The sequence below is a fragment of the Hippoglossus hippoglossus genome, chromosome 22 (assembly GCF_009819705.1).
Source record: "Hippoglossus hippoglossus isolate fHipHip1 chromosome 22, fHipHip1.pri, whole genome shotgun sequence".
In the NCBI taxonomy this organism is placed as follows: domain Eukaryota; kingdom Metazoa; phylum Chordata; class Actinopteri; order Pleuronectiformes; family Pleuronectidae; genus Hippoglossus; species Hippoglossus hippoglossus.
In genome coordinates this window covers 22,160,942-22,185,464 of record NC_047172.1, presented here as the reverse complement: position 1 = coordinate 22,185,464, position 24,523 = coordinate 22,160,942, and the positions used below count along the sequence as shown (strand labels likewise).

The window sequence follows — 24,523 nt, the reverse complement described above, 5'->3', positions numbered from 1 at the left end:
TGTGTGTGTGTGTAGTGGGTTTGTGTGGTTTCACTAACACCTGGAGAGCAAAACAAAGCCACCCGACACCGAGACATTAAACACGCCAGCTAATGTGACGTCTAGCTCCTTGCATCAGCGAGGCAAATTCCTTCGTGCAGCTGTGTATTAAGGATTTCACCCAAGCTGCGCGTGTGTGCATGTTGATCAGGTTCCGTCCTCTGCCGTGTTATTGAATATATACTTCATGAGCACCGGCTCTCTCCATTTGACATCAGTTACACGCTTGACACAAACACTGTGGTCACGCCGCAGATGGCAGCGAAGGGATGAAAAAGTCAACTATCAGACTGTCCATGTGCGTGGCTACAAATAGCATTGTGATTATTGACAATAATGTGAGTAAGACAACAGCATGAGTAAACCTTTCACATGATTCAGTGATACTTTCTCTGCATAATCTTTTTTACATGACACACAGTACATGGCTGAAGCTTCACTTGATGTTGGGATTAGTGGCTGACTGTCCACATATGTTATGACTGTTTCTCCAATTAATAACATAATGAAGCAGGGGGGTGACATGTGTCCACTTGTTGGGCTCATTTGCCCTCGTGTTTGTTAAGCCTGTGTGACTCTGAAGAACAGTGGGAAAATGTGAGGAGGGGAAGGAGGAGAGGCTGCTACGTGTTCGTCCTCTGAGCTAAAGAGAGGCGTAAAAGTGAGTAGTGGGAATTTTGGCGGTTTTAGGTTAAACCAGCTCATGTTCATAGTTTACAATTTAGAATTTTGTATTATGTCCCAAAAATTAACTAGTTCATGCGCATATCTTGCCTTTTCTTTAACCTATTGAAACCCATCGGGTCCCAGGGGAGCGTTACAGACAACGAGGAGGTAAGTTTATGAGAAAAAGTTTCGTCAATATGGACATTTTATACCTTGACAATGGGTATAAGCTCTTGTAAATGCCCATAGCAACCATGCTCTTCTAAACCAAACACAATTCAAACACAAAGCAACTAAATCAGCATGTCGACAAAACACACAAACTATACATGTCCACAAAGCCAATACAGACAATCCTTCTACTTCATGCCTACAACACAAGCCTTAGACTCCACAGATTCCAACAGCATCTTTCTTATCTTTCTACGACCAAAACTCACTGCAGCAGCCAAACAAGAGCAAAATATAAAGTTACGTCTTAACTCTGATGTTTTATCACGATAAAGCTGCTAATCCAATGTCGCTACTAAAACCTCTGTACATTTGCTCTTGGTTACTTGATTAAAATACAAATGCATGATTTCATAGAGGATATTCACTCTTAAATTGTAAAATTCTGTTGGGCAGAAACGTAAACTTTAATTTTACAGTGCAGTAAAACGTGAGTGTCTGTCTGTGCCACGAGAGTGAACGACGCCTACATTCACGTTCAGAAGTTGCAAACTGATCGGTTCAGTTCAGTGTTCACCAAAATATGTTCATCGAGTTATTTTAGGCATGTTAATGATTAAAAACTCTGACGTGTATTGCATTTACAGGGTCGTCAATTCGAGATTATAAAAGCATTATGACACTTGGACACCGGACGTTTCTTCATCTGTTCGTTCAGACCCAGATACACACTTCACATCGTATTTGAAATTCCAATAAATGCTTTTAATGTACATTTCGTCCTTGGTCCTTCTAAGACTGCCTGACACATGTTTCTTTTCTGTGAATAATTTAAGAGTGCCCTAAAGGACAAGGCCTCTGTATTTTTCTTATTGGTTTAACTAACAAGTTCCAAAGGGAGCCCTTATCACTTTAAAGAGTGAGCCACACTGTTGGGTGATATATTCCTTCATTACGCTGAACACACACAGTGCAGTTTATTTTGTATCAGTCCTACAAACTCTGTCCTGCTACTGAAAATACTCATTAGAGCGCCAGAAGTGTATTAACGTGCTGCAGAAAATAATCTGCAACAAAAAACAGCAACAAACCTCCTGTTTGACTAATGTTTCCTAAAAACTACAATACCCAACTATTGGAGGAAAGGACTGAGCTTTATTCATTATATACGTGAGGTTTACAAAGCAGTGGTTGTAGTGTGTATCACATTTTCCTGATTTGCAGATTGATTTCATGATTTCCGATTTTTAGCGTCTTTCGGACTTTCCACGTGATGTTAAAAAATTATATTCATTGAGATATTGAATATGTAGTTTCGGTATTTGTGACTCATTTTTAAAGATTGAGGGTCTTCGGTCGGACCTTATGGGTCTGGGAGTTATTACCACAGACGGAGCAGGGATGTAGGAAATAATTAAACAGCACATTTTCTTTTTGGTCTTTTCATTGCTTTTGTTGACAGGCGAAAAAACTTGAACAATGCAATTTGGGTTGCAGACAGAGACACTTCGACTGAGGCGGTGATAAAAAAACTAAAATACTTTCAACCACGATTATTATTATGCACTTGAACTGTGCTAAATCCGAAAACAGAATATCAACGTTAGGCTACGTTATAAAAGCTCCCGGCAATTCACTTCACATCATGGACACACACCTCCGGACGCTGGCGAGCAGTTGCCATGTAGCCAGTGAAGGTGTCTGAATTGGCAATGACCGTAATGTGATGCTAGTCACTGGTATTGCTGCTCACTGGCGTCCAGCGGATTTTACCAGTATATTTTGCTTATGCAGACAGGAAATATGTCAAACTTAACATTAATACATTGTTTGCCTAATTACATTTTATTGTACTTAATGCAAAGACAGAATTTCAAAAGTAGATTCAAGCAAAACATTGGCTTCACTCAAGGAGGACAGGTAAGATAACTTGTGGTCAAAAGCCCCTGCAGAACTGCTCTGTAGACCCCGTTCTTTGCAGAAACCCCTGCATAACATGCTGGTAGACCCCATTCTAACCTTGAAACTTAATTTTTTTGTATTGAGGCCAGCCTTTTTTTAATCTAATTAAATCTTTTTCGTGCAGTTTATTAAAAAATATATATTTAGATGAGCAATTTCAAGTTTAAATTTTTACAGTGTAGTATGCTTTTAAATACATGATACCTAATATAATTTACACTGTGAGCCCCACAGCTCATACAGGTGTGAGTGTAGGTATACTCTCAAAAGCAGTGACACATTTGACACATAACAAGTGTCATCGTATGCATAGTGAGCTAAACGGCAACACTACTGTTCGTACAATCCATCCTTTCAGTGGCAAATAAGCATCCAGAGAAAGATGAGATGATGTTGAGCCGATACAGAAGGCTAAAGAAGGTCCACGTGAAGAATACAAGAGATGCTTCATTTTTTATACAAAACATTTTAGTGATGTCGCACTTGTGCTGGAAACGAAACCGATGGAAACTGAGGACCTATTCAGTTTACACAACAAGAGAGAGGGGGTGGGGGGGGGGGGGTGGGGGGGGGGGGGGGGGGGGATAAGAGGAATTGGAAAAAGCCCAGTGTCACTTTTCTATGACATGGCCCTGGCTCATGTGAGTATGCATATAGTACATTGTGAGTGAGTGTGTTTGAAAAAAAGAGAGACATTATTTCCACTTTCCACTTCGCGAGCAGCCCAGTATCCACCTCAAAGCGCCAGGTGGCCAAAGCCCTGCACAAACCCACGCAGCTGCTCTCTTATGTGCCCACGCAAACACACACACACACACACACACACACACACACACACACACACACACACACACACACACACACACACACACACACACACACACAAACACTTTTGCACAACAGACTTTGATGTCACAGACGGCGAACATATATTTCACTCACAGACGCACACACACACACTTTCACAAGGCTTTATTTTGTACACAGAGATATCAGAATTAATCGCTTCGTCGAGCTGGGCTTATCCGCGCACAGACACAGAAATCGTGGTATTAGATGTGTTAATGCTCTGTGCTCATGAATATGCATGAGACGGGGATGTGCAACACGTACAGAGGATTACTTATGACAAACACTCTTTGCTTTCTCACCCTCTCTTGCGCTACTTAACGCACACAGAGGAAGGGTCACAACTCAGCGCACCCACACACTCACATACATGTACAGTATAGGGTTATGTACCGCGTGTTCTATCTGTTCCGCGCACACACACACTCTTGTGGAACTGCAGGGGTTACAGTGTAACAACTACCCAAAGCTGCAGGATGGGAGGCCCTCTTTTTTCCCGGGGAGTGCTAATGTAATCGTTTAAAAGGTGTCTTTTTATAGAAGCTTATGCACTTGAGCTTTGCCTGCGAGAGAAATCCCCAGCAGTAGCCCCACTAGCCTCTTTTCCCATTGCAAGTTTAATTAAGGTATTGACAGACCTCGACAGTGAAGCTTAGCAAATGGAAAAGAAACATCACATGTGTCTCTCAGGGACACTGTCATAACTTTGTTGTTTTAAAAGCAGCCTGACAACTGGAACTGGGATTATTATTCAGTATATTTTTTATTATAATATTATAATAGATCATATTATATTATATTATAACGCTTGCTAGTGGCATGTTCCACCATTGTGCGATGTAGATTATGATGCTGAAATTAGAGCTTGACAAATTTATCAGTTGGCCAATATGAGCCATTCACAGACATATCCGTGTCTGCATTTGTTTGCTGATATGCGATGATAATTAAAGTTTTAATTTACAAAATAAACAATAGAGAAACGATGTTAATTAGTGTTTACATTTTACGTGGGGAAAAAAACGTGTGTGTGTTCTTAATTCAAGTACTGAACTTTAATAATATTGTAAGTTCTCTGCCTTACTATGTATGAATTGTCTTGAGATAATGTATGGTGTGATGCTATACAAATAAATTTAAATTGAATTGAAAAGATAAGATGACACAGTGCTGTATAAAATGGATGACATCCTGGTTTCTTGTTACAGTGAAGACAATATTCAACCCAGCGCCGGCCATTTCTGACCTGGATCCAGATTTCTACAGAGTGTCTGATGTGTTTTGCTGTAATGAGTCTGAGGTGATGAATCACACACACACACACACACACACACACACACACACACACAACATTTTAAAACAAGAATCTTGAAAAGGGGTCATAAATATGCTCCTGTTGGCAAAATACACAGAGCCGAGCATGCGTAGGTTTGTGTGAGTGGCGCTGCAATTACACCGCAACCATCTTACAGTTTCTGGTCCACTCATTTACAACTTCTTTGGCGTCTCTGTTTACTTCAGAGCAATGGTGAGTGTTACTAAGTCGTAACCTAATCGTGTTGGAGTAGAAGCTGATAGATGCGTAGGTTACGCCGCAGGTTACGGCGTAGGTTCGACGCAGAAGCATTGGGCTTTATGATGATTGACTAAAAGGGTGATGACTAAACCGTAAGCGTGGCAAAGATAAAGCTACCACAGGTAACCGGGGCTGAGGTTGCCGGAGTGTAAACTTTCCCAAATCCAACACAGAGCAGGACAGACCTGATCAATCAATTAAAGCCGGGGTATACACTGCGACTTCAGCCTGATATTGACACGCTGTGGGAGACTCACTGTAGAGTCTGACCGGTTTTCAGCATCGTTGTGTGTCTTGCGATGTACAGCGGTGATGCGAGGAGCGATCAGATTCTGATCTGTCAGAAATTTCGTTTGGCTCTCGTCATGCTCTCTTACGTAGTCACGAGTCGATTCCCCCCCAAATCCGCACATTTCTCACTGCAACTGCGCAAAATGACAAAACACAGTTGTAGGAAATGTAGTTTGTAGCTGGAAGCAATTGCAGAGCAAAAAGTGGGAGATAACGGGTTGTGACAGTACAGTAATCATAATGTGGCTAGTGATCAATTTACAATATAGTGGCTTAAAATATAAACACCTCTTTTTCTGGACGTTTCGGCACACGGCATAAAAACTGGGGTGTTTCTCCCTTATTAGCATTGTTAGCAAACAAACTTCAACTTCGTCTTTGACCAAAAGTGGGTCCGGAGGAGCCGACACAATGTACAGTGTGAGCATTCAGGTCGTCTCAGACTATCGGGCTTTGGCTTCACATCTCAGATGATTTACTCGTACAGTGTGAGGTCGAATTTAACAACTACATTTTCATGTCACACAGTGCAGCTTAACTCTTGATCATTAAATCTACAGCTGCTACAATTAAAATGTCCAATCACCTCTTAGTAACACTGGGGGACTTGTTGTGCAGCCAAGAATCAGGGAAAGGCAGAAATATTTTGTTTCTTCTGTGAAAGGAAAAGATCAGAGGTTTGAGATGTTATGAGTGCCCACACACACACACACACCTTTTTCCAGTGATTAAATTCTACTTTGGGGGTGATGAACCCGCTCAAGCCTTTAGCCATTCATGTAAACTCTCCGGCATGAAGAAGGGAACAAGTATGTCTCCACCCTTCCATGGTAAAAACCAGTGTCATGGCACCTTGCGTTCTGACTGTCAGGCGATGACAGATGAGCGACAGGGGGCAGGAGTAGATGGGAACCGCAGTGAAAACAACAGGGCAGATGTGCCGTTCAGCTGAGTCAGCCGCCCCCTCAGGATAAAGTGGAGGTGAGTTTGCCTGCGAGCCTCCATTTGATGTGGTGATGCAGAGCGGAGAGACGCCATAGCCAGGTGTGGGGACATGAAAGGGAGAGTTGACGAAAGGGTAACGTGTCTCTTCAGAGACAGAGGCAGGTCATGGAGGTACAGTCATGTTACACTGTCAACTATGCAGGCATGGAAAGAGCACCAAAAACACATCCCACTAAAAGAAGTTGAGATAAAACAGAACTAAATCCATAATAGATACAATATCATAATTAAATATATTACAACTAAGGGGCTGAGTCAATAGGCATTTCATATTATTATAATCATCAGGGCTATATGATTAAAAACTCAAGAAAAACTAGTTCAATACACTTTTACAGATATTTAGTTGAATCAACTGTTAAGTCGTTGTGTTACTCACTGCAGACAGAATCGAGAATTGAGTCAGATCTTCATTTGACATTTGACTCCTGTGAAGTTTTCTGCATTGTTCATCATGTCAAATGTCTTTATTTGTGTAAGTGTGTGTGTGTGTGTGTGTGTGTGTGTGTGTGTGTTTGTGTGTGTGAGAGAGGTCAATATCTGTTGGTCTTGTTTTTATTGAGCCACGATTTCAGTCAAATAATTGAACTGTAACAAAACAGAGTTTTTAAAGCCTGTATTCAGTATTTGACTTCACATTTACTAAATAACCTAAAATTATTTTTAACAATAAAAAGTTTTTACTTGTAGGCTACTTCATTCACATTGTAAATTTAAGTTGACTTATTACAGTAATTATCATGATTACTAAAAAAAGGGGCCTTCTGCATAATTCATTCGAGGATCTGTTGCAGTATAATATTAATATATACTTTCTAATGTTTTTGTTTTGTTTTCTACTCTAAGGTAACTAACAGTCCACGTCACCGTACTTATGAGTCACATCAGCTAATTTAAGGTCACAGAGTTAAACAGTAGCTCAGTCATATTGCTTCATTATTTAGTTAATTGCAATCACGCCATATTTTTGTAGGGCTGTTTTTTTTCTTAAGCCCTAAACTAGTTAGAAATTTTATATTTTAATAGTTTTAGAACAACTCCTCCAATTTGGATGTTTGTGATCAGTTTTTTTGTTGTTGCAATGTTCTCTGAAATTGTGTTTTGAGTTTTATTGTATTGTATTGCTTTCCACAGCTGTGAACATTTTGAATCATTTCCTAATATTTTAATGGTATTTCATATTGTTTGTTAAGATGATTCTGCAAAAGACTTTGGAAATGATTTAAGTACTTTTAATGCAGCCAATCTAGGATTAAAGGCCACAGACCTGACAAATCAATGCAAAGACAATATAGCAATGTAAAAGGAACAGAGTTAGACATCCTGACAACAGGTAATGTGATCAAATGTAAGTTGAGCTTCAGATCTAAATAATGAGCAAAGCAAACCATTTTATACTTTAAGTAAAAATAAACTGTGTGTGTGCGTGCGCGCGTGTGTGTGCGATAAGAACATAATAATAATCTGAACAATTCGACTTTCTGATACTCTTGTACACAGAGGGAGGTAGATTGATTCTCTGCCCTGGTGTGAAGCTGATGACTAACAAAACGGCTCGTTTTCTCTTTTGGCTTCTGACAGCACTGGCGTGGCTGCGGGCTCTAAAACCACGGATACACTCTGCGGTTTATTTTTGAACTGTCCAAGGTCATTGTTCGGTTTGACAGATCACAGAGGCAGGAGGGGATCGTATCCTCACACCCCTATTTAATGTTAGCATCAGCCGCGTCCTGACCCTCTCATGTGGGGTCATAGCTGGCACACACTCCGCACATGTGTTTGTGTTTGTGTGTGGTCTTTCTGTGCCATGCTGAGGCGAATAGGAGGGTGGTACGGGGGCTCAGGGATAACAGAGTGCAGGCGGTCTTTGATCCTCATACTGCGCGAAGTGTGTTATAGTGAGCTGAATTATCTTTCATGTCCATCTCATGTGCCACAGTTTTGTCGTCCACAGATGTGAAAGGATCATTTTAGCTTGATGGCAACATGAAGACATAACTAATGTGTTTGCCTGTTTTGTGCTTGTGTATTTTTGTCATTGTTGATACCTTTCAACAAGTTGAGGTTAGATCTGTAATTGTGACAGAAAATTTAAGAGAAAGTTCTCAATGTGTTTCATCTATTTTAGGTCATTTGAAAAACACAGGAAATAATTGTATTGGTGTAATTCAGTGATAAAATTATTTTTGTGATGCACAAAAAAATGATTCAGTATCTAGTTTAAAATAAGATGCGGGACACAAAGAACAACAAAAAAAGAACAACGGATACATTTATTACATTACCTTAAGTAACGATAGATGTTCTACCACATATTAAGTCTGTGTGCGTTTGTGTCTGTTACTCTATATGTGTAGTATATGTTACGAGTGGGGAGCAGTGGAGAAAACACGATAAATTGTCAAATAGGAAAAATAATATTTTTGTGCACTTTTCTTTCTTTCTTTCTTTCTGTCACAAGCAGTTTGAATTTGCAGAACTCCCAATTTCAGCCTCCAAAATCGCACTGAGCTCATACAATAAAGCAAAGACCTGAAACAACTAAATACTTCATGCAGCAATTGTATCATCACAACAGTTACAATTTTCGTCATTAAATTTAAATATAGGTTTCATTTTAAAATACAATGGTCAAATAATTCAAAAATAATTAATAATTTGTTCATGATTATACAACAAATCCAACATGTGTCATATAAAACAAAGACAGTATTGTAACTAATGTAGAATATTTTTGAAATGTTTTTATTTCATCAATAGACAATTAATATCACAGTAAATCCAGAATTCACACAAGAGTAAAGTATGAATGTAGGTGATTGGAATATTGTACCTTTTAAGTTCTGCTTCTACCATAAAGTTTGTTTCTATTCAATACACATTATAATCATCTTAAATATTCACATTATTAATTTGACCTTTATCATCTCCAAAACAATAATCCACAATAATGCTGTGATGCTGAAATATATCAAACAATGAGCCACATTTTACACGACTCTGACAGACACTTAATACATTGTAATTTTTTTACTGGCAGTAAAGTTACATGAAATTATGTTGCAATACTGCTCAACAGGGAAATTATAAAATACGGAGAAATGCTTGCTAACCCCAGCTGCATTCATTCTGTGTTAAATAAATTCAGTCACATGTATTCTTATGAATGAGCATTGAAACTTGTAATAATACATAGTGTCCATGTTCTTAGAGCTGAGCATGTTTGGGTTTGGTCCTTGGATTAACAGATTGGTGCATTGGAAAAAAATTGGACACAAAAATAAAAAAAGATTTAATAATAGTGAGTAATGTCGGTCAGTAAAAACTGCTGTGAAAGTAAAAATATTTAAACATAGTTATTATTATTATATATATACACATTCATAACATGATAGTCATTATTAATGTCAGCAAAATACAGACAAACTGGTATTTCTCTAAGAATATTCTCTAAAGCCTCAGTCATGCTCGAAAATAAACTTTGCCGGCAATTTCCTCTCAACTCCAGAATATAATACTGTGTGGATCTTTATGGAAGGTGGGGCTAATTTACTGTGGAGAGTGCTGCTGCGGTTCTGAGTTTCCCTGAAGTTCCTCAAACATCAGCTGTTGAGCCCTGCTTTGTCACTGTTGAGTCACTTTGGAGACAGATGAAGAAGCCTGACTCATACCAGAGCTGTTGCTGCAGCAAGTAAGCCAGAGACTCGTAATAGGCTCCTAATTAGAGATCACTGCACAATAAGTGGTCATGATGTACTGAACTTTGTTAAGTAATAAAAATAAAGGATTAGTTTTGATTTTATGAAGAACAAAAATACAGGGCCTTGCAGACAGTCCTTGGTACTGTGCCTTTGGGAATTTCCACCATTCAGTTCCTTATTTATCCACCCACTCCAGTGCTGGTTTTGCTCTATCTTTAATTTGAATTCCTAACCTTTGATTAACTTGTCTCCCTGACCCAGAAAAGAAGAAAAAAAGCCACACTGGTTTAGAGAAAAAAGGCCAATAAATACTGTGCCGTTATCATCTTATTCTAAATGAGCTGAATGTTTAAATGAAGATTGTTTTGTGTATATGATGTAATGACTCTTGATGTTGTCTCTCGACAGGCTGAGCTGCTGACTGGTTCCTCCGTAACTAATGTGGAGGAAGCACACCGGGCCGGTAAGGAGCTGATGAAACGAGGCTGCGGGTCGGTCATCATCACTTTGGGATCTCAAGGTTGTGTGGTGCTCAAGGCACAGGAGTCTACACCAAAACATGTTCCAACGACTGCGATCACAGCAGTGGACACTACAGTAAGCACTACCAATATATTGTGTGTGTTTTTATACAACTTAAACATTTTCCAATTATTTGGATTACTTTAAAATAAAAGAAAATGGTGGGGAAAGCCAATCACAATCTTTTTGAGTACAAGACGACATCTTTGTCTTTTTGCTCATTTTGGTCCCACAAACAAAGACATTTGAGCAGTGATATAATCCACAAATCATCACATTTCAGAAATTAAAACTATAGAATGTCCAGCATGTCTACAAATAACAAGGTCAGTATGTTGGTTCAGACAAATATCCCAGCAGTTATTCAATTAGATTGCTATCAAATCATGTCCAAACATCCATAGGTTTAATCCTACTTACGTTGTGTTTTTCTTTTCTAATGTCTCGACAACTATTGCAACTTAAAGTTTCATCTTCACCTCAGGATGAATCACTTTAATGAACCCTGAACTGTTTATCTTGAGTCATCATCCGGTCAAAAGTTTGATTTCTCTAATACGTTGGTGTAAAGCTTACGACTATGAGTCGATTAGACCATTGACAGGAAACTCATCTGCAACCTTTTGTGATAATCTATTCATAATTTTTCTAAGCACAAATATCAAAACTGTCCCACCAGCCTCAGTTTTACATTTTGCTTATTTCCATATCGCAAATGTGATCTGCATGATAGCATGGTGACCTTTTGTACAGCCTCAGGGAGCTGCTTGCATGTCTGTAGACACTTATTATCAACTAATGTTATAATTATTTAGTAATTTTTTTTATTTTGATAATTTTTTTTATTCCAGAATTATTTTGTCTTCTATTCAAATTAAAATGATAGAAAATAGAACATGAGGAAAATAGTCAAATATCAGAGGCTGGAACCAGATGTATAGTATATAGACATTAAAAATACATATTTTACTGTTTTTGTACTGTTTGTACTATTTTATATATTTAATTCAAAATTATATAATATAATAATATATAATATTATAATACGTTATTCACTTCATGAGTAAACCACTATACAAGGAAAAAAGGAAAATGTTTAAAATGGAATATTATGTAATCAAGCCCACTCCTCAGTGTATTATAGAAACAGCAGGGAATTTATTTTCAGCATTAACAGAGGAAAAAACAGTCACAGAAAATTCTCACATTCAACTGCTACTATTGTTCCGTAACCAGGCTCTGTCACACAGAAGTTGTTGTCGGCCCAGTCATTACGGCCGAGTAAACTCCCGCTGCTTTGAGACCTGTAGTGGAGCCACAGATCTGTCTGTTGCTCAAGTGGAATGCTTTAAGAACACTGGGTATGCGGTGACCCCCGGCTGTTTCCCTTCCCTGACTCTAATCTTTAAGAGAAGCCAGCGTCACTTGACTCATTTCACACTGGCCTCTGTGGTTTGTTTTCGTCACAGCAGCCCAGGTTGCATGTTTGCGTATCCTGTCTCTGAGGGTTTTGCGGGGCCTGCGCTCAACCGACCGAATGCGTCATCGTATGAAGGTGTTAATCACCTCTTTGTTGTTACCCGGTTTGATTAAAGCGCCTCGATTGTTTGTGTAATGGATTCTTTCACTGAATAGTTCCCCCGGGGAGTTTTATTGTGCTATAATTTCCAAATGCCTTGCCATGGTGCAGCGTAGTAAAAACTGGAGTGGAGCAGTTACAAACACATAGTCTGAGCTTCACCCACATCACAGATTGTGAAAGTGAGGTAAAGAGTGTTGAGTGTGTGTAATAGAGAGAAGAAACGCTCATACAGAGGCGTTGTGGTGCGTTTTAGGATTCACTCAAAAGGAAGTGCCAAGCAGCAGCATCTCCTTATTATCCCGGGCCACTTCAGCGTTTCAAGAACAAAGGGCATGCTTTCTTTAACGGTGTGTGACCTCCTTCTTTCGTGGCCCCCCCCCACACTTTGAAGCGGACAGACATAACTTAGCGTTATTCGCTGTCTTCACTCTATCCCTGCTTCCCAAAAGCCCCCGGGAGAGCTTCACCCCCCCTGTCGCCCTCCTCCTCCTCCTACCCCCTTCCTCTGCTGTGACTCACCTCTCGGGCCTGCATCAGTCAGCAGAAAGCTGTGGTCGGGCCTGCTGCATGTACCCACACACACACACACACACACACACACACACACACACACACACACACACACACACACACACACACACACACACACACACACACACACATTCTCACCCCCACCTCTTCTGTTTCTTTGATGGGCCCATAAATTGTGTGGCGTTTAACTCTTTTGGACATCATAATCCCTCTTCCAGTAAGGCCCTTTCGGGTTTTTTTTACTGGAGAAAGAAAAAGAAAAACAGGTTGTTATCAAGATCATTATTCACTTCTCTGTTCTAGTAACTCAGGCGTCTTAGTTATGATCACTCTACATCCTCTGTTATTTCTACTTTGACTGTGTTGTCTTAGGTTATAAATAAATTTATTAAAAAAAAGACTTACTCAGCACCCGGATTTTTTTTCTTGCTGTTTCGCTGCGATTTCACTAGTATGTGATAGTGAGTCGAGGCCGAATTTTTCTCCTGTGATTCCTTATTATCATGAGTCAATAGCGGTTTCTCGCTATTTTAGCGACGCTTCTGTTCAGCTGACTGCCGCGGGTGGCACGACAAGCTACTATTCAGAACAATCCCACTTTTTCTACCATTCTTATTTGGTTCCATCTCATCACTTGTCCCTGACGGAGCTTGGGTAAGGGTTGCCATCATGGCTGCTAATCATATAGCTGTCCCCCCGACTGTAACTATATCATCATCTGCTCCTCCTGCGTCTGTCTGAATAACACATTTTTAAACAGCTGGAGCAATTTTGGTCTAAGTCAGGGTTGGGAATCTGGATGAATTACAAAGCAAATCCACTCATCTACTGTGGGTCCCCCCCCCCCATCCCTCAAGCTTTTGTCTTAAATTGAGTACAGGCTTCCCTCGGTTAAGATCATAGGCTTCGCTCTTTTTGTGTGGACAGTTAGATGAGGTTAGAGTACACACACACATACACACACACACACACACACACACACACACACACACACACACACACACACACACACACACACACACACTTTATGCCCCAGCAGGACTTGGGTGGCCTTGGTTTCCATTGCTCCGGGAGGTCCACTGTGTAGGGGGAAAGGTAGACAGTGCTCTCCAAACCAGACATTACAGCTGGACAGTCAAATTATTCCCAGCCCTCTCCTATGGCTGCAGACACGTAAGGACCAATTGCTCGATTCCTTCCTGGAAGCCCAAGGTAAGGGAATACCTCCTGAGCAATGCATTCCTCCACTCCTGCTAGCTCTGGGTCAGCATGACACAATGAGAAAACAGCCACATCACCATGTTTTAATGGGCCACACATGCTACGGCAGCTGCTGTTGAGCAACCCAGATGTTAGGCCAGTCCTCTGCCAGTGCAGAGTCATGTTGATCACTTTTATACACAAATGAAAATGAGACTTCACTTGAATAGCACAACCGACCAAGTGCTTCACAGTGGCCGATGCAAACAAACCACCACATAAAGATAACATAAAAATAAACTTCACAATAGGAAAACAAATAGAAAATTGTTTCTTAAAGGTCTAGTGTGTTGGATTTAGTTAGTTCACCATTTATATCTACATCAGGAGCAGGTTCTCTTCCAGTCCGCTTTGTTGCACCACCACGTTTATACAGTAGCCCAGAATAGATAAACCAAACACTGGCTCTAGAGAAGGCCTTAGGTATTTTAGCATCACCTGAAGGCCACCACGGGTTCTCCTACACCCTTGGAAGGGTAGGGTGAGGCGAGGGGTAGTCTGTTTACCGCTAGAAGACATTAAATCATTCACAATGAACATATAAGAAGTGGGGGGAAAAAGAGAGTAACTGGCCTCACAAGTCTCATCTCCTCTGGCAGGTTGTTCCAAAGTTTAGACACCCAAACAGCAAAGACCCCCGTCTCCTATGGTTTTCAACCTACACGTTGAAGTTGCAATGCACTAGATCTCAGACTGACTAACAGGGTGATAAAAACTCAAAAATATATGTTCGGGCCATAATGCGCCTAGTCTCAGTCCACAACTAGAATAGCTCTCATTAGAGTGGATATCTTCGCCAAGGCCCAACAGTCCCCGTAAATTCAATCAGGCGGCACCAAATACACACTATCAGTCCCCTAAGTATGCCTGATTTAGTTTTTCAGCAAGATCTAATAATTAATGAATCCCTGAAAAATTTGTGAAAATGTTCTATCTTCACTCAATCTGCTAGTTCACATGGGTGAACAAAGGGGTAAAAGAGGACTGGATCAAAGATAGCAGAGCTCTAACTGGTCATATTGAAGATGGTTTTGATCTCTGAATCGTCCTTCCTTGTTGCTTCAGAGGAGTCGTCCCCAGCTGTGGGCCACCCTTACAGGAAGCTTCTGGACGTGGAAAACACTGTGAATCATCACTGCCCCTCACTTGGTCTTTGCTCTCCCCGGGGTGCCTTTCATTGACAACGGCTGTAGGCTTCAGGAGTTAACTGCACATCGCTCCATCTGTCATACCAGGATGGGAGTCAAGATTGCAGGGGGCCTCTGGGTGTGATACAGTCACAGGTTCTGGAGGCTCGAAAGGTTCTGTGGCTGCAGCAGTCAGTAGCATGACAGATATGAAGTGAGAAGCTCTCTCTGAGATCTGCATTTTCTATAGGTTTTGTGTTTTTTTGGTCTGTACAAAGATCACTTGTCAATCAAAGTGCATAAGCGCTGCTGCCGTCTTTGTCCTTTGATTTCCTGATGATGGACTTCTGAGTTTGTGTATGCGGTCCTTTGTTTATATGTACAGTCATAGCAGTAATTGCTGCTTGCTTAAAATCTTCAGCTGTTCTTCTTTTCATTTCAAACATACACAGGACTTGTGCTGCTGTGGGAGGCGTTAAAAAAAAAAGGTAACTTCGCTGGAGTTCCGACAGTGAAAGTGTACCGCTGACAAATGTGTTCCAGCAAATGGAAAGCTTTCAGTGGCTATAGGTTTGTCAGAGTTGTAATAAACTGACCCAAGTTGCCACAGGACAACATACTGTAGTCATATTAACAAAGCAAGAGAGTTTGGCGGCTCTCTGATCACATGCTTGTGTCGCAGTGTCACACTACAAACACATCAAACCACACAGAGAACTTCTGAACTCATCCTCAGTTAATTTGGTGAGCCCCTCGCAGACACGTCTGCCATCCTAATTTCTAACTTCAGTCGGAGCACCGGCAGAAAACCGGCAGACTAACGGCATGGAGGTCAAGATGCTGCGGATGGAGCCGACCAGCAAGAGCATCACAGCTCATCTGCGGCAAGCGCTTGTGTCACTTGATTGACGGGCCTTGAGATGTAACCTTCACCAAACTGTGTCGAGGGCAGCGGCAGCGGGACTGAAGGGGGTAGCGCTTGTCAGCCTCGTTGAGCTTCATTCACTAGATCCAGTAGCGTCACATGCCAGTCTTAGAGAAGGAGTGTAAGATGGAGAAAGGTTTCTCCAATGACCCCTCCACTGAGGAGTGAAATCTTCTTGTTAATTTGGAGGTATCCCAATTATTACCTCCGCCAAGGAGGTTATGTTTTTCTTTATTTTTGTTTGTTTGTTCGATGGATCACGCAGAAGGTACTGAACCAATTTGCAACCAATTGGGCATCACCCAGAGAAGAACCCATAAAATGTTAAAGGGGCATATCCAGGATTTTTTTTACTTTTCTTCAATGTTCAGTGTGAAGGGTTTAGGAGGATCTGTTGGCAGGAATGAAAAATGATATTCATAGTGATGGCTTCAGTAGTGTAAAATCACCTGAAAGTATTGTCTTCTTGTTGACTTTGAGCCCTTTATATCTACGTAAGGAGCAGGTCCTCTTCAACTGAGTCCACCATGTTGCACTGCCGTGTTTCTACAGTAGCCCAGAATGGACAAACCAAACACTCTAGTGAGGTCCTTTCATATTTTTACATCTCACCCTTGGAAGGAGGAGAGTACAGCGAGTATTCTGTTGCTTGCAATATGCCACCTTGCCACTAAATCCTACACACTGTTAAAGATTTTCTGACCAAAGAAGATATGAGTGGAAGTCTGGCTTTAGCAAAGTTTTAATTTTCTCACTTTTAAGATAATGTTGCCTTTATTAGCTCCGCCAAAAAGGTAATGATTTTATCACCATTTGTCTGTTTGTTTCTCTGTCTGTTAGCATTATTGAGCAAAACGTTCTTGACCGATAAGGGTGGGGTATGGGTCCGGGAAGAACCAGATCCAGTCACTTTCTTTAAAATTGCAAGAAATAATGCAGACATGTGGTGAAATTGGGTAATTTGGGTAAATCTGGATAATGATGTTAATTTAAAGAATCAGGGTTGCTCTTTAATACCCCTTTCATTTATAACAGAAAATGGATGTTTTACTGTAAACAGTTTGCAGAAAATACCTGTGTACATGGTATTTATACAAAAATACGTAGGACATAAATATTATTAACGTACATATTGGGAATTTAAATACTGAAATTTCCTGGGACTCCAGGATTATTAGCAGATAATCTGCTATCTGCTGTGTGTGTTTGTGGGTTCACATACTGTAGACTGATGATTACTGAAACACACCTTCCTTTCTAAACCTCATTAATCTGTTCTCATGTATTTAAAGATCCTGTACAGTTGATGTTGTGGTTTTTGTGTCCCTCAAAGTTAATATAATTCTGAGAGGACTTGTTGCTCTACTAAACATAAAACCACATAATCTGAAAAAAGAAAAACATGATAGAATAATAACATAATTTTATAATCAAGAGTTATATATATTTCAGATAAAATAATTTTTGTTGAGTATTTATTGATATGTTCTCACACTGGAGAGGATTTTATTGCAGTGGCAGTTGAGTTTCACTATTTTCCTGAATGTAAATCCTGTTTTTTCCCACGAGGAAATAAAACCTCTCCAACGACATATATCAGCAACATAATAAAACATTGAGAATCGTAGCCCTGAATACTAGTATTAGCTTGAAGGAACCGGTTTGGGTCCCACCCGATTTTGTTCTGACTAGACAAAGGTGGTTGTGTTTGCAGGGATTTGGTTCTGGATTAGCAGGTGATTCAAAACATAAAAGAAAAATGAAGAGGCTTGTTAATAATAATGATGTGGCCATGATTATACAGACCAAAATCTGGTTTCCACCACTGAATACAGTTGTTAATTCTGGCCTCTTCATGGTTCTGTGGTTGTTGATTCCCAAGCATCCAACCCCCCACTCGAGTGGTTTCATCGTTTCAGCAGCTACGTGTGAACCGGGGAGATGGGCCGGAGCCAAACCAGTGGGACGGCTTCACCAAAGCCTTATTTCCAAATGCCGGCTGTATTGTAGCCCTGCCCAGCTACCAGACAGGAGACATAAACACACAACGGCTTTAAACATTGGAAATCCACCGGGCCTGTGAAATGTCTCAGCCCTGATCTCACTCTTTCCAGTATCTCTTCCAGTCTGGGAGTCAAAGCAGGGGCGTACACCGGGGTGGGGGTGGGGGTGGGGTCCAATAATGCCCTTTTTGATAATGATAATAATATCTTAATTTATATAGCACCTCTCAAAGTAAAGTTTCAAAGTGCTTCACAAATAAAAAAAACCCCATACAAATGACCATAAAAACAGATAAAAGAAGTTATAAAAGAAAAAAGCAATAAAAATTGTAAGCGAGTGACAGGTATTCAGGCATGACCTCCCAATACAATCATAAAAAAGGATTAGATAAAATCAGGGAATGTGGTACGATAAATATTTGTATTTTTCATCAGGATCGAAGTTTGCTTGATATAATTGTAGTTTTGACTGCTTGTGACATCCATGTGTTGTTTGAGCTGCGCCCTCCAGATGCCCCGTCTAACGTGGGACCCGCTCTCTGTTCCCACTGCCCTGTCTGTTGCAGGGCACTGCCCTCTGCCAGGATGGGGTCAGGGGTTAGGGTTTTTTTTTGTTTTTCGGCATATGTCCCTGAATCATCCTGCACAACTGACAACTTTCGCTCTGATAAAAGTACTTTGAGGTTGGAGGGCGATAGGGGGTGTTGGGGGGGGGGGCACGGGCTTACAAAGGTGCTCAGAGTGCACTGAACTCTTCTGAGAGCCAAAGTGATGAGTAATGGAGCAGGCTTGTGAGAACCAGTGTCGGGGGGCCATTTGTGGTTAAACACAAGCGTGTCGCCACATACCATTGTGCCTTTTCCCATCAGTGAAACCCTTCCCCCTCCCCACCCGCCTCACTTGGTGTACTGTCCCAGCCAAACCCCCCTCCAGGGCGTAGACGGCACATTCCATCTCTATCAATAGATGAGACGGGAAAAAGGGATGATTAATGTGTCCATAGAGATATAGCCAAAACCAGAGCTGTTGGCAGTTATGGTGAAGTCACTGACGGGTGTTTAAAGCATGCACGTGCTGCTCAGCTGACTCTGAAAAGCAATCAGCTGTAACTGCCATTTTTTGATGATCAGTTGTTAATATATATTTTTCTTAAGTAATGAATTTGTTTTCATCAACTTTAATTTGTCAGGTCTTTTTTTGAACAGTCATTTAAATAGATAGAAATTAATTTAACACCAACACAGTTGGCCCTTACATAATGTCCATGTAAGAACATTATGCTTTCTAAAATATTAAAGGATGCTGTGTTCCTGTTGTACCATGTTTAAGATGTTGTTTTAATAGAATTATTACATCTCATTTATGAATCTGTAGCATTATGACCCTGTTGTGAATATGAGTAATGTCCGTAATACAGGTGTTTCTCTTAAACCGCTGACTGAGACACATTTTCCCACTGTGCAGATGTTCAGTAAACCAATCCTAATGGCTGAAGCTTCAATGGACAGTATAGGACCTGGAGAAACAGCTGGCAAATGCCATAGCACCCCCTACTGTTCATAGCTCATTGAATTTTACACTGAACCCTCTCATCTTGTCACTTTTCATCTCATTATCTTCACAAAACACAGAATGAAACATTTTAAGCAATAAAACAAAAGAATAAATTACGTTTTTTTTTTTTACATGAAATTCAATCCCCATCAAATGAACTTGTCAGACCAGATTGAATGACTGCTGTGAGTTACAGGGTAACGCTTGCACCACAGCTGACTAATTAAAACACTAACATTATACTATTGTTTCTTCCCAGGGTGCTGGTGACAGCTTCATTGGAGCGCTGGCATTTTTCATGGCTAATTATCCCACATTGCCTCTGGAGGAGATGGTCCACAGAGCCAATCAGGTGGCAGGAGTGAGCGTGCAGGCTGTCGGCACGCAGACGTCTTACCCCTTCAAAAAGAACCTGCCAGCTGAACTGTTCAAGGAACAGCTCATGGGCGAGTAGACGCCAGTTGGACCAAATCTGGAACGAGTCTCATTGAAAAGTAAAACACTGGTTTATAAAATGAGCTGCTTTAGAGAAATCTGAATTTTATGACATGAATGAGTATAAGTAATGATGTAACAAATGTTTAATATAAAGTTCTACACAACCTAAATTTGACTGTCAATATTCCTTACATGAATAGTGCCTAATGATGTGAGAGCTATGACAACACACAAATGTCATTTTTTGGACCACTTTTTTTAACCTCAATAATTTTTAACAGTTAAATAATTCACAAGAATCTTAACACTAAATATTCTATGGAACATATGTGATTTAATTGATGCCAAATAGATCAAATTTTTTGTGGTTCAAGAACATTTCCTTGGTTTGAATATTTACATTTTGCAAAACTTGCCTGAATCATTATCATTAATATAACTGTACAGATCTGCTGAAAAGACAATGTATTCTTGTGTGTAGAGGTGATGGAGACTTTGTTAAAGTTGAGCCTGTGTTTGCATCATGATGAACCGGTGCAGTAGGGAGGGTCGAGGCCTTCTGACAGATCCAAGGAGAAATCCTCTGCACTCATGTCAGCCAGCCAACCACACATTTTCACTGACAAACACCTTGTATCATCCAAGGCAATTGTCTGTTGAAACCTTGAAGGTTTATGTTGTCCATTTATTTTTCTTCACTGTTAAACTGATCTGATCTTCCTCTTCTCAAAGAATAGGACATGCGTGTTCACTGGAAAGAGAAGAACAGCAGATTTAAAATCACGTTGAGAAGAACGAGTGATGAACCACATAAATTGAAGCTTGTAACTGGGAAGTGTTAGAAGGTGAATTGTCCCAGTGTGTTTTGTAAAGGGAGAATTTACTGGTACGACTGTCAACAATTTTCTTAAACTTTTACAGTGTTCTAATCAGGCCTGTTTGGAATTGGATGTTTGCTTGACCTGTGGTAATGCTGGTTGGAACTTTGTCGTGTCTTTCTCACTGTAAAAGTTACCTGCAGCACTTGAGACGCGACAAGTAAAGACCGGCTCCCAGACTCTCAGTTGTCATTGGTGTTTTTGTGAACGCGCTGCTGTTGTGATCGACAACGTCACTTATTTTGATGAGTCCCAGCCGCCACTGCTACAGAGCGCAGATTGTCTATTTAAAGTTTATTAAAATTGAACGTATTGCGTTTCCAAATTGCACCAAATTCAAAAATGCCCTTCCTTGGGCATTTCAGAAATAGTGGATAGATTATTACTATCATAGCATTACAATAGGAACCTTATAAGGTCAGAACGAATGAACGCACGTACACACGCGTTTCCTTTGAGGCTACTACAAAGCTACTACAGTATTTCAAATATTATATTCTGTTAGAGCTGAGGGGAGAAATTCCATTTAAAAGATGTTTACTTTTAGAGAGACTAAAAATCAAAGGGCATCCAAATCAGGTAGAGACAAGGGGCAGAAATGATGCAACTTGTAGCTAAAGCAACACAAACAAGGGCAGTTTATGCAGAGCAGAAACACAGAAAGCTGCATATTCGTATGTATTACCGATAGGATCGTGTTTGCGCAGCACCATCTTGTCTCGGAGACGGTTCCTCTTGGTGTTGAAGAAGTAGCCTGTGCCCGCAGAGCTCATCATCTGCACCAGGACGGCCCTGACAGCACAAAACACAGTGTGTCAATGTGACTAGAGCTGCATCATACATGTCTTTATCATGATGATAACATTGAGTCACTAAAATACGTTGACAGACTTACTTTGATTTAGCCTTGGCCACTGGAATATAAAGGAAAACAGAGCATATGTGAATATACACACGTATACAGACGAATCACACGATTAAAGCTCAGCAGGTTAATGCTACAGTGGCTAGCCGCAAAGCTAACCGCTAAATACATAACAATGAAGGCTTAGCGTAACAACATGACATAGTGTGAACATCTAACTGTGACAACGCAACAGACAGCGACTGTTAACTCACAAGTAAACAGAGTTGAACCGCAGACATTGTGATGCTAAGTGTCCTGGGTGTATAATGGTGCTAGCACCGGGGAGTTAGCTGACAGCTAGCTTAGTTGAGGCTAACTAATTAGCTCATTTTGGTTCAATTTGAGACGACACTACACGTGCACGTACCCGACTCTTAAATATCTACACACAGACATGAAAATACTCACAATTCGCTGTGGTAAGAAACATTGTACAGACTCTAACCTGCTACAGACACACAGTGTACAAATCACAGTGTTCACCACTGTAAGTCACATTGAGGATGTAGAACGTCCGGTTTACAAACACTTCCGGGGGCTCTTAAAGGTGCAGAGCACATTTCCAGAGCAGTGACAACACATGGAAACGTCCATTATTCCAAATTGAGGAAGAGTGTATAACACTATAGGTATAAATATAACTCTTTTCATTTCTCTTAGATCAACAACCTTTTTACCAGATTGTTCTATTCAGCTTATTTATGCTTCTGCTATTTTTTTATATACCGACTTGATCCAGTTTTATTGTTTCTGGTTTTCACATGGTTTTTGCTCTTTTATTGTTTTATACCTTTTAGCTTACTTGTTGATTGCTACGATAACTTTTCAGGTTTTAAGGTTTCATGTGCTGCTGTATATTTGTATGTATTTTAAGCTCTTACTTCATTATATTTGTTCATTTTATCCTATTTTTTGTGAAGCACTTTGAGTTGCTTTTTATGTATGAAAGGGGCTATATAACAGAAATGTATTATTATTAGTAGTAGTAGTATTATTAGTATTATTAGTATTATTATTAATGTGGCTATACTGCAAGTTTACTTCAACCAAGCTGTCTTCAACCAAGCTGTCTAAAGATCTGACCTCCAGGTTCTGATTATAACTTTGGATTGACCAGAGGGGATTGATAAAACCGACACTGTCCTGAGAACTCTTCCATCTGTCCATCCATTGTCTACACCTTTGAGGGTCGCGGGGGGCTGGAGCCAATCCCAGCTGACATTTGAGCAAAAGGCAGGGTACACCCTGGATGTCATCAGTCCATCACAGGACTGACAAATGAAAGAGGCACCATCGTGCTGCTCCTCAGATTAAAGATTACCTGCAATAATTAAACTGATGAAAGTGGTTTAGTGGCTGATAAAAAGTAGACAAACATCAGACAACTAAAGACTTACATACTAAACAATCCTTGTGAACATAAACGTGTTCAATGATTAGGCCTTTGAGTCACGTCTATATATAGACATGAAACAATATTTTTCCCATAGCATGAAGACATTATCAGTACATGAAGTTCCTCTGTGCCACTGAGAATTTTTTTTACATTTTAATCAGAGTCATAAAGTTGCTGTGTTTCAGAGTTTATTTAATTGGCATGACACTGGAGATCCCTCTGTGCCTAAAGACTGAACTGTGCTGGAAGTTAAAGAAGATCATAGGAGGTGGTTCCCCTGGTACATTATTTATTAATTAGCCTCAGGAATCCACTGGTGTCCTTGAACTACGAGGGGAAAGTAAGGATGGACGTCAGACTGTCTTCTCTTGGATATCTTAGAAGAGGTTGTCTATTGTTGTTTAAAAAAAACATAGGGGACATAGAAATATTTTTACTTTGGGAATGAATTCATCAATCTTAGAAACATGCTCTGAAAGATGAGCTATCCTGCAGTCTTTTTGGAGAGGAATACTGATTTAGTGTGTTGACAGGGCAGTCGACAACCATTTTAGTTTTTATTCATCACAATCAATTTCTCAGAAAGGTCAGTACGAGGTCCTGTTGCTCATCCACAAATGAAATTATTCTTTTTCACAGACTCATTTTTCTCCTAATTTTCTACCATCTCAATTTCAACACAGAGCCACTGTCTGTTTAGGTGAACTGAAAACATTTCTTATTTTGTGTATTTCAACACGAACCAGCCTTAAGGTCTTGACCTGGGTGGCTGTGGAGGACAAGCGGGTCGTCCACTATCCAGAATGTTGGCACTTTGATCCCTGACTACTCTGATCTGCATGCCCAAGTGTCCTTGGGCAAGACACTGAAAAAATTGCCCATCACCTGTGTCGGCAGTGTGTGTGAATGACATAGGTAAAGCGCAGCTCATGTGTGAATGAGTGAATGTGACTTGTAGTGTAAAGTAGTGATAAAGCTAGAAAAACATTATATATATATATATATATATATATATATATATATATATATATATATATATACAATAACGGGAGCATCATTGAAGAACTCATCATCCTCATGCAGAGTGCATTGAGTTCCTAAGAGAGAAATTAGACTGGATACGGTCACAAGTTCAACCTT

The 24,523-nt window shown here is 40.2% G+C and overlaps 2 protein-coding genes across 4 annotated transcripts in view; one reads left to right on the top strand and one right to left on the bottom strand.

Annotated features, from left to right (window-relative positions):
- rbks (ribokinase) overlaps positions 1-21,257 on the top strand; it is a 38,985-nt gene extending 17,728 nt beyond the window's left edge. For 2 of the 3 annotated variants that reach the window (XM_034576619.1, XM_034576617.1), the window contains exons 7-9: positions 4,896-4,987; positions 10,669-10,857; positions 20,024-21,257. In XM_034576619.1, the coding sequence (XP_034432510.1) occupies positions 4,896-4,987; positions 10,669-10,857; positions 20,024-20,218 (476 nt within the window). In that variant the 3' untranslated portion in view covers positions 20,219-21,257. The remainder of the gene's footprint in view (positions 1-4,895; positions 4,988-10,668; positions 10,858-20,023) is intronic. The other variant, XM_034576618.1, reaches the window with a different exon arrangement.
- mrpl33 (mitochondrial ribosomal protein L33) lies at positions 20,438-22,536 on the bottom strand. Its single transcript, XM_034576726.1, has 4 exons — positions 22,396-22,536; positions 21,976-21,994; positions 21,766-21,872; positions 20,438-20,953 (listed from the first exon to the last, which is right to left on the bottom strand). Exons 1-4 carry the CDS (start codon positions 22,415-22,417, stop codon positions 20,904-20,906), a joined length of 198 nt encoding a protein of 65 aa, XP_034432617.1. The 5' UTR covers positions 22,418-22,536; the 3' UTR covers positions 20,438-20,903.
- Positions 22,537-24,523: the final 1,987 nt, after the last annotated feature.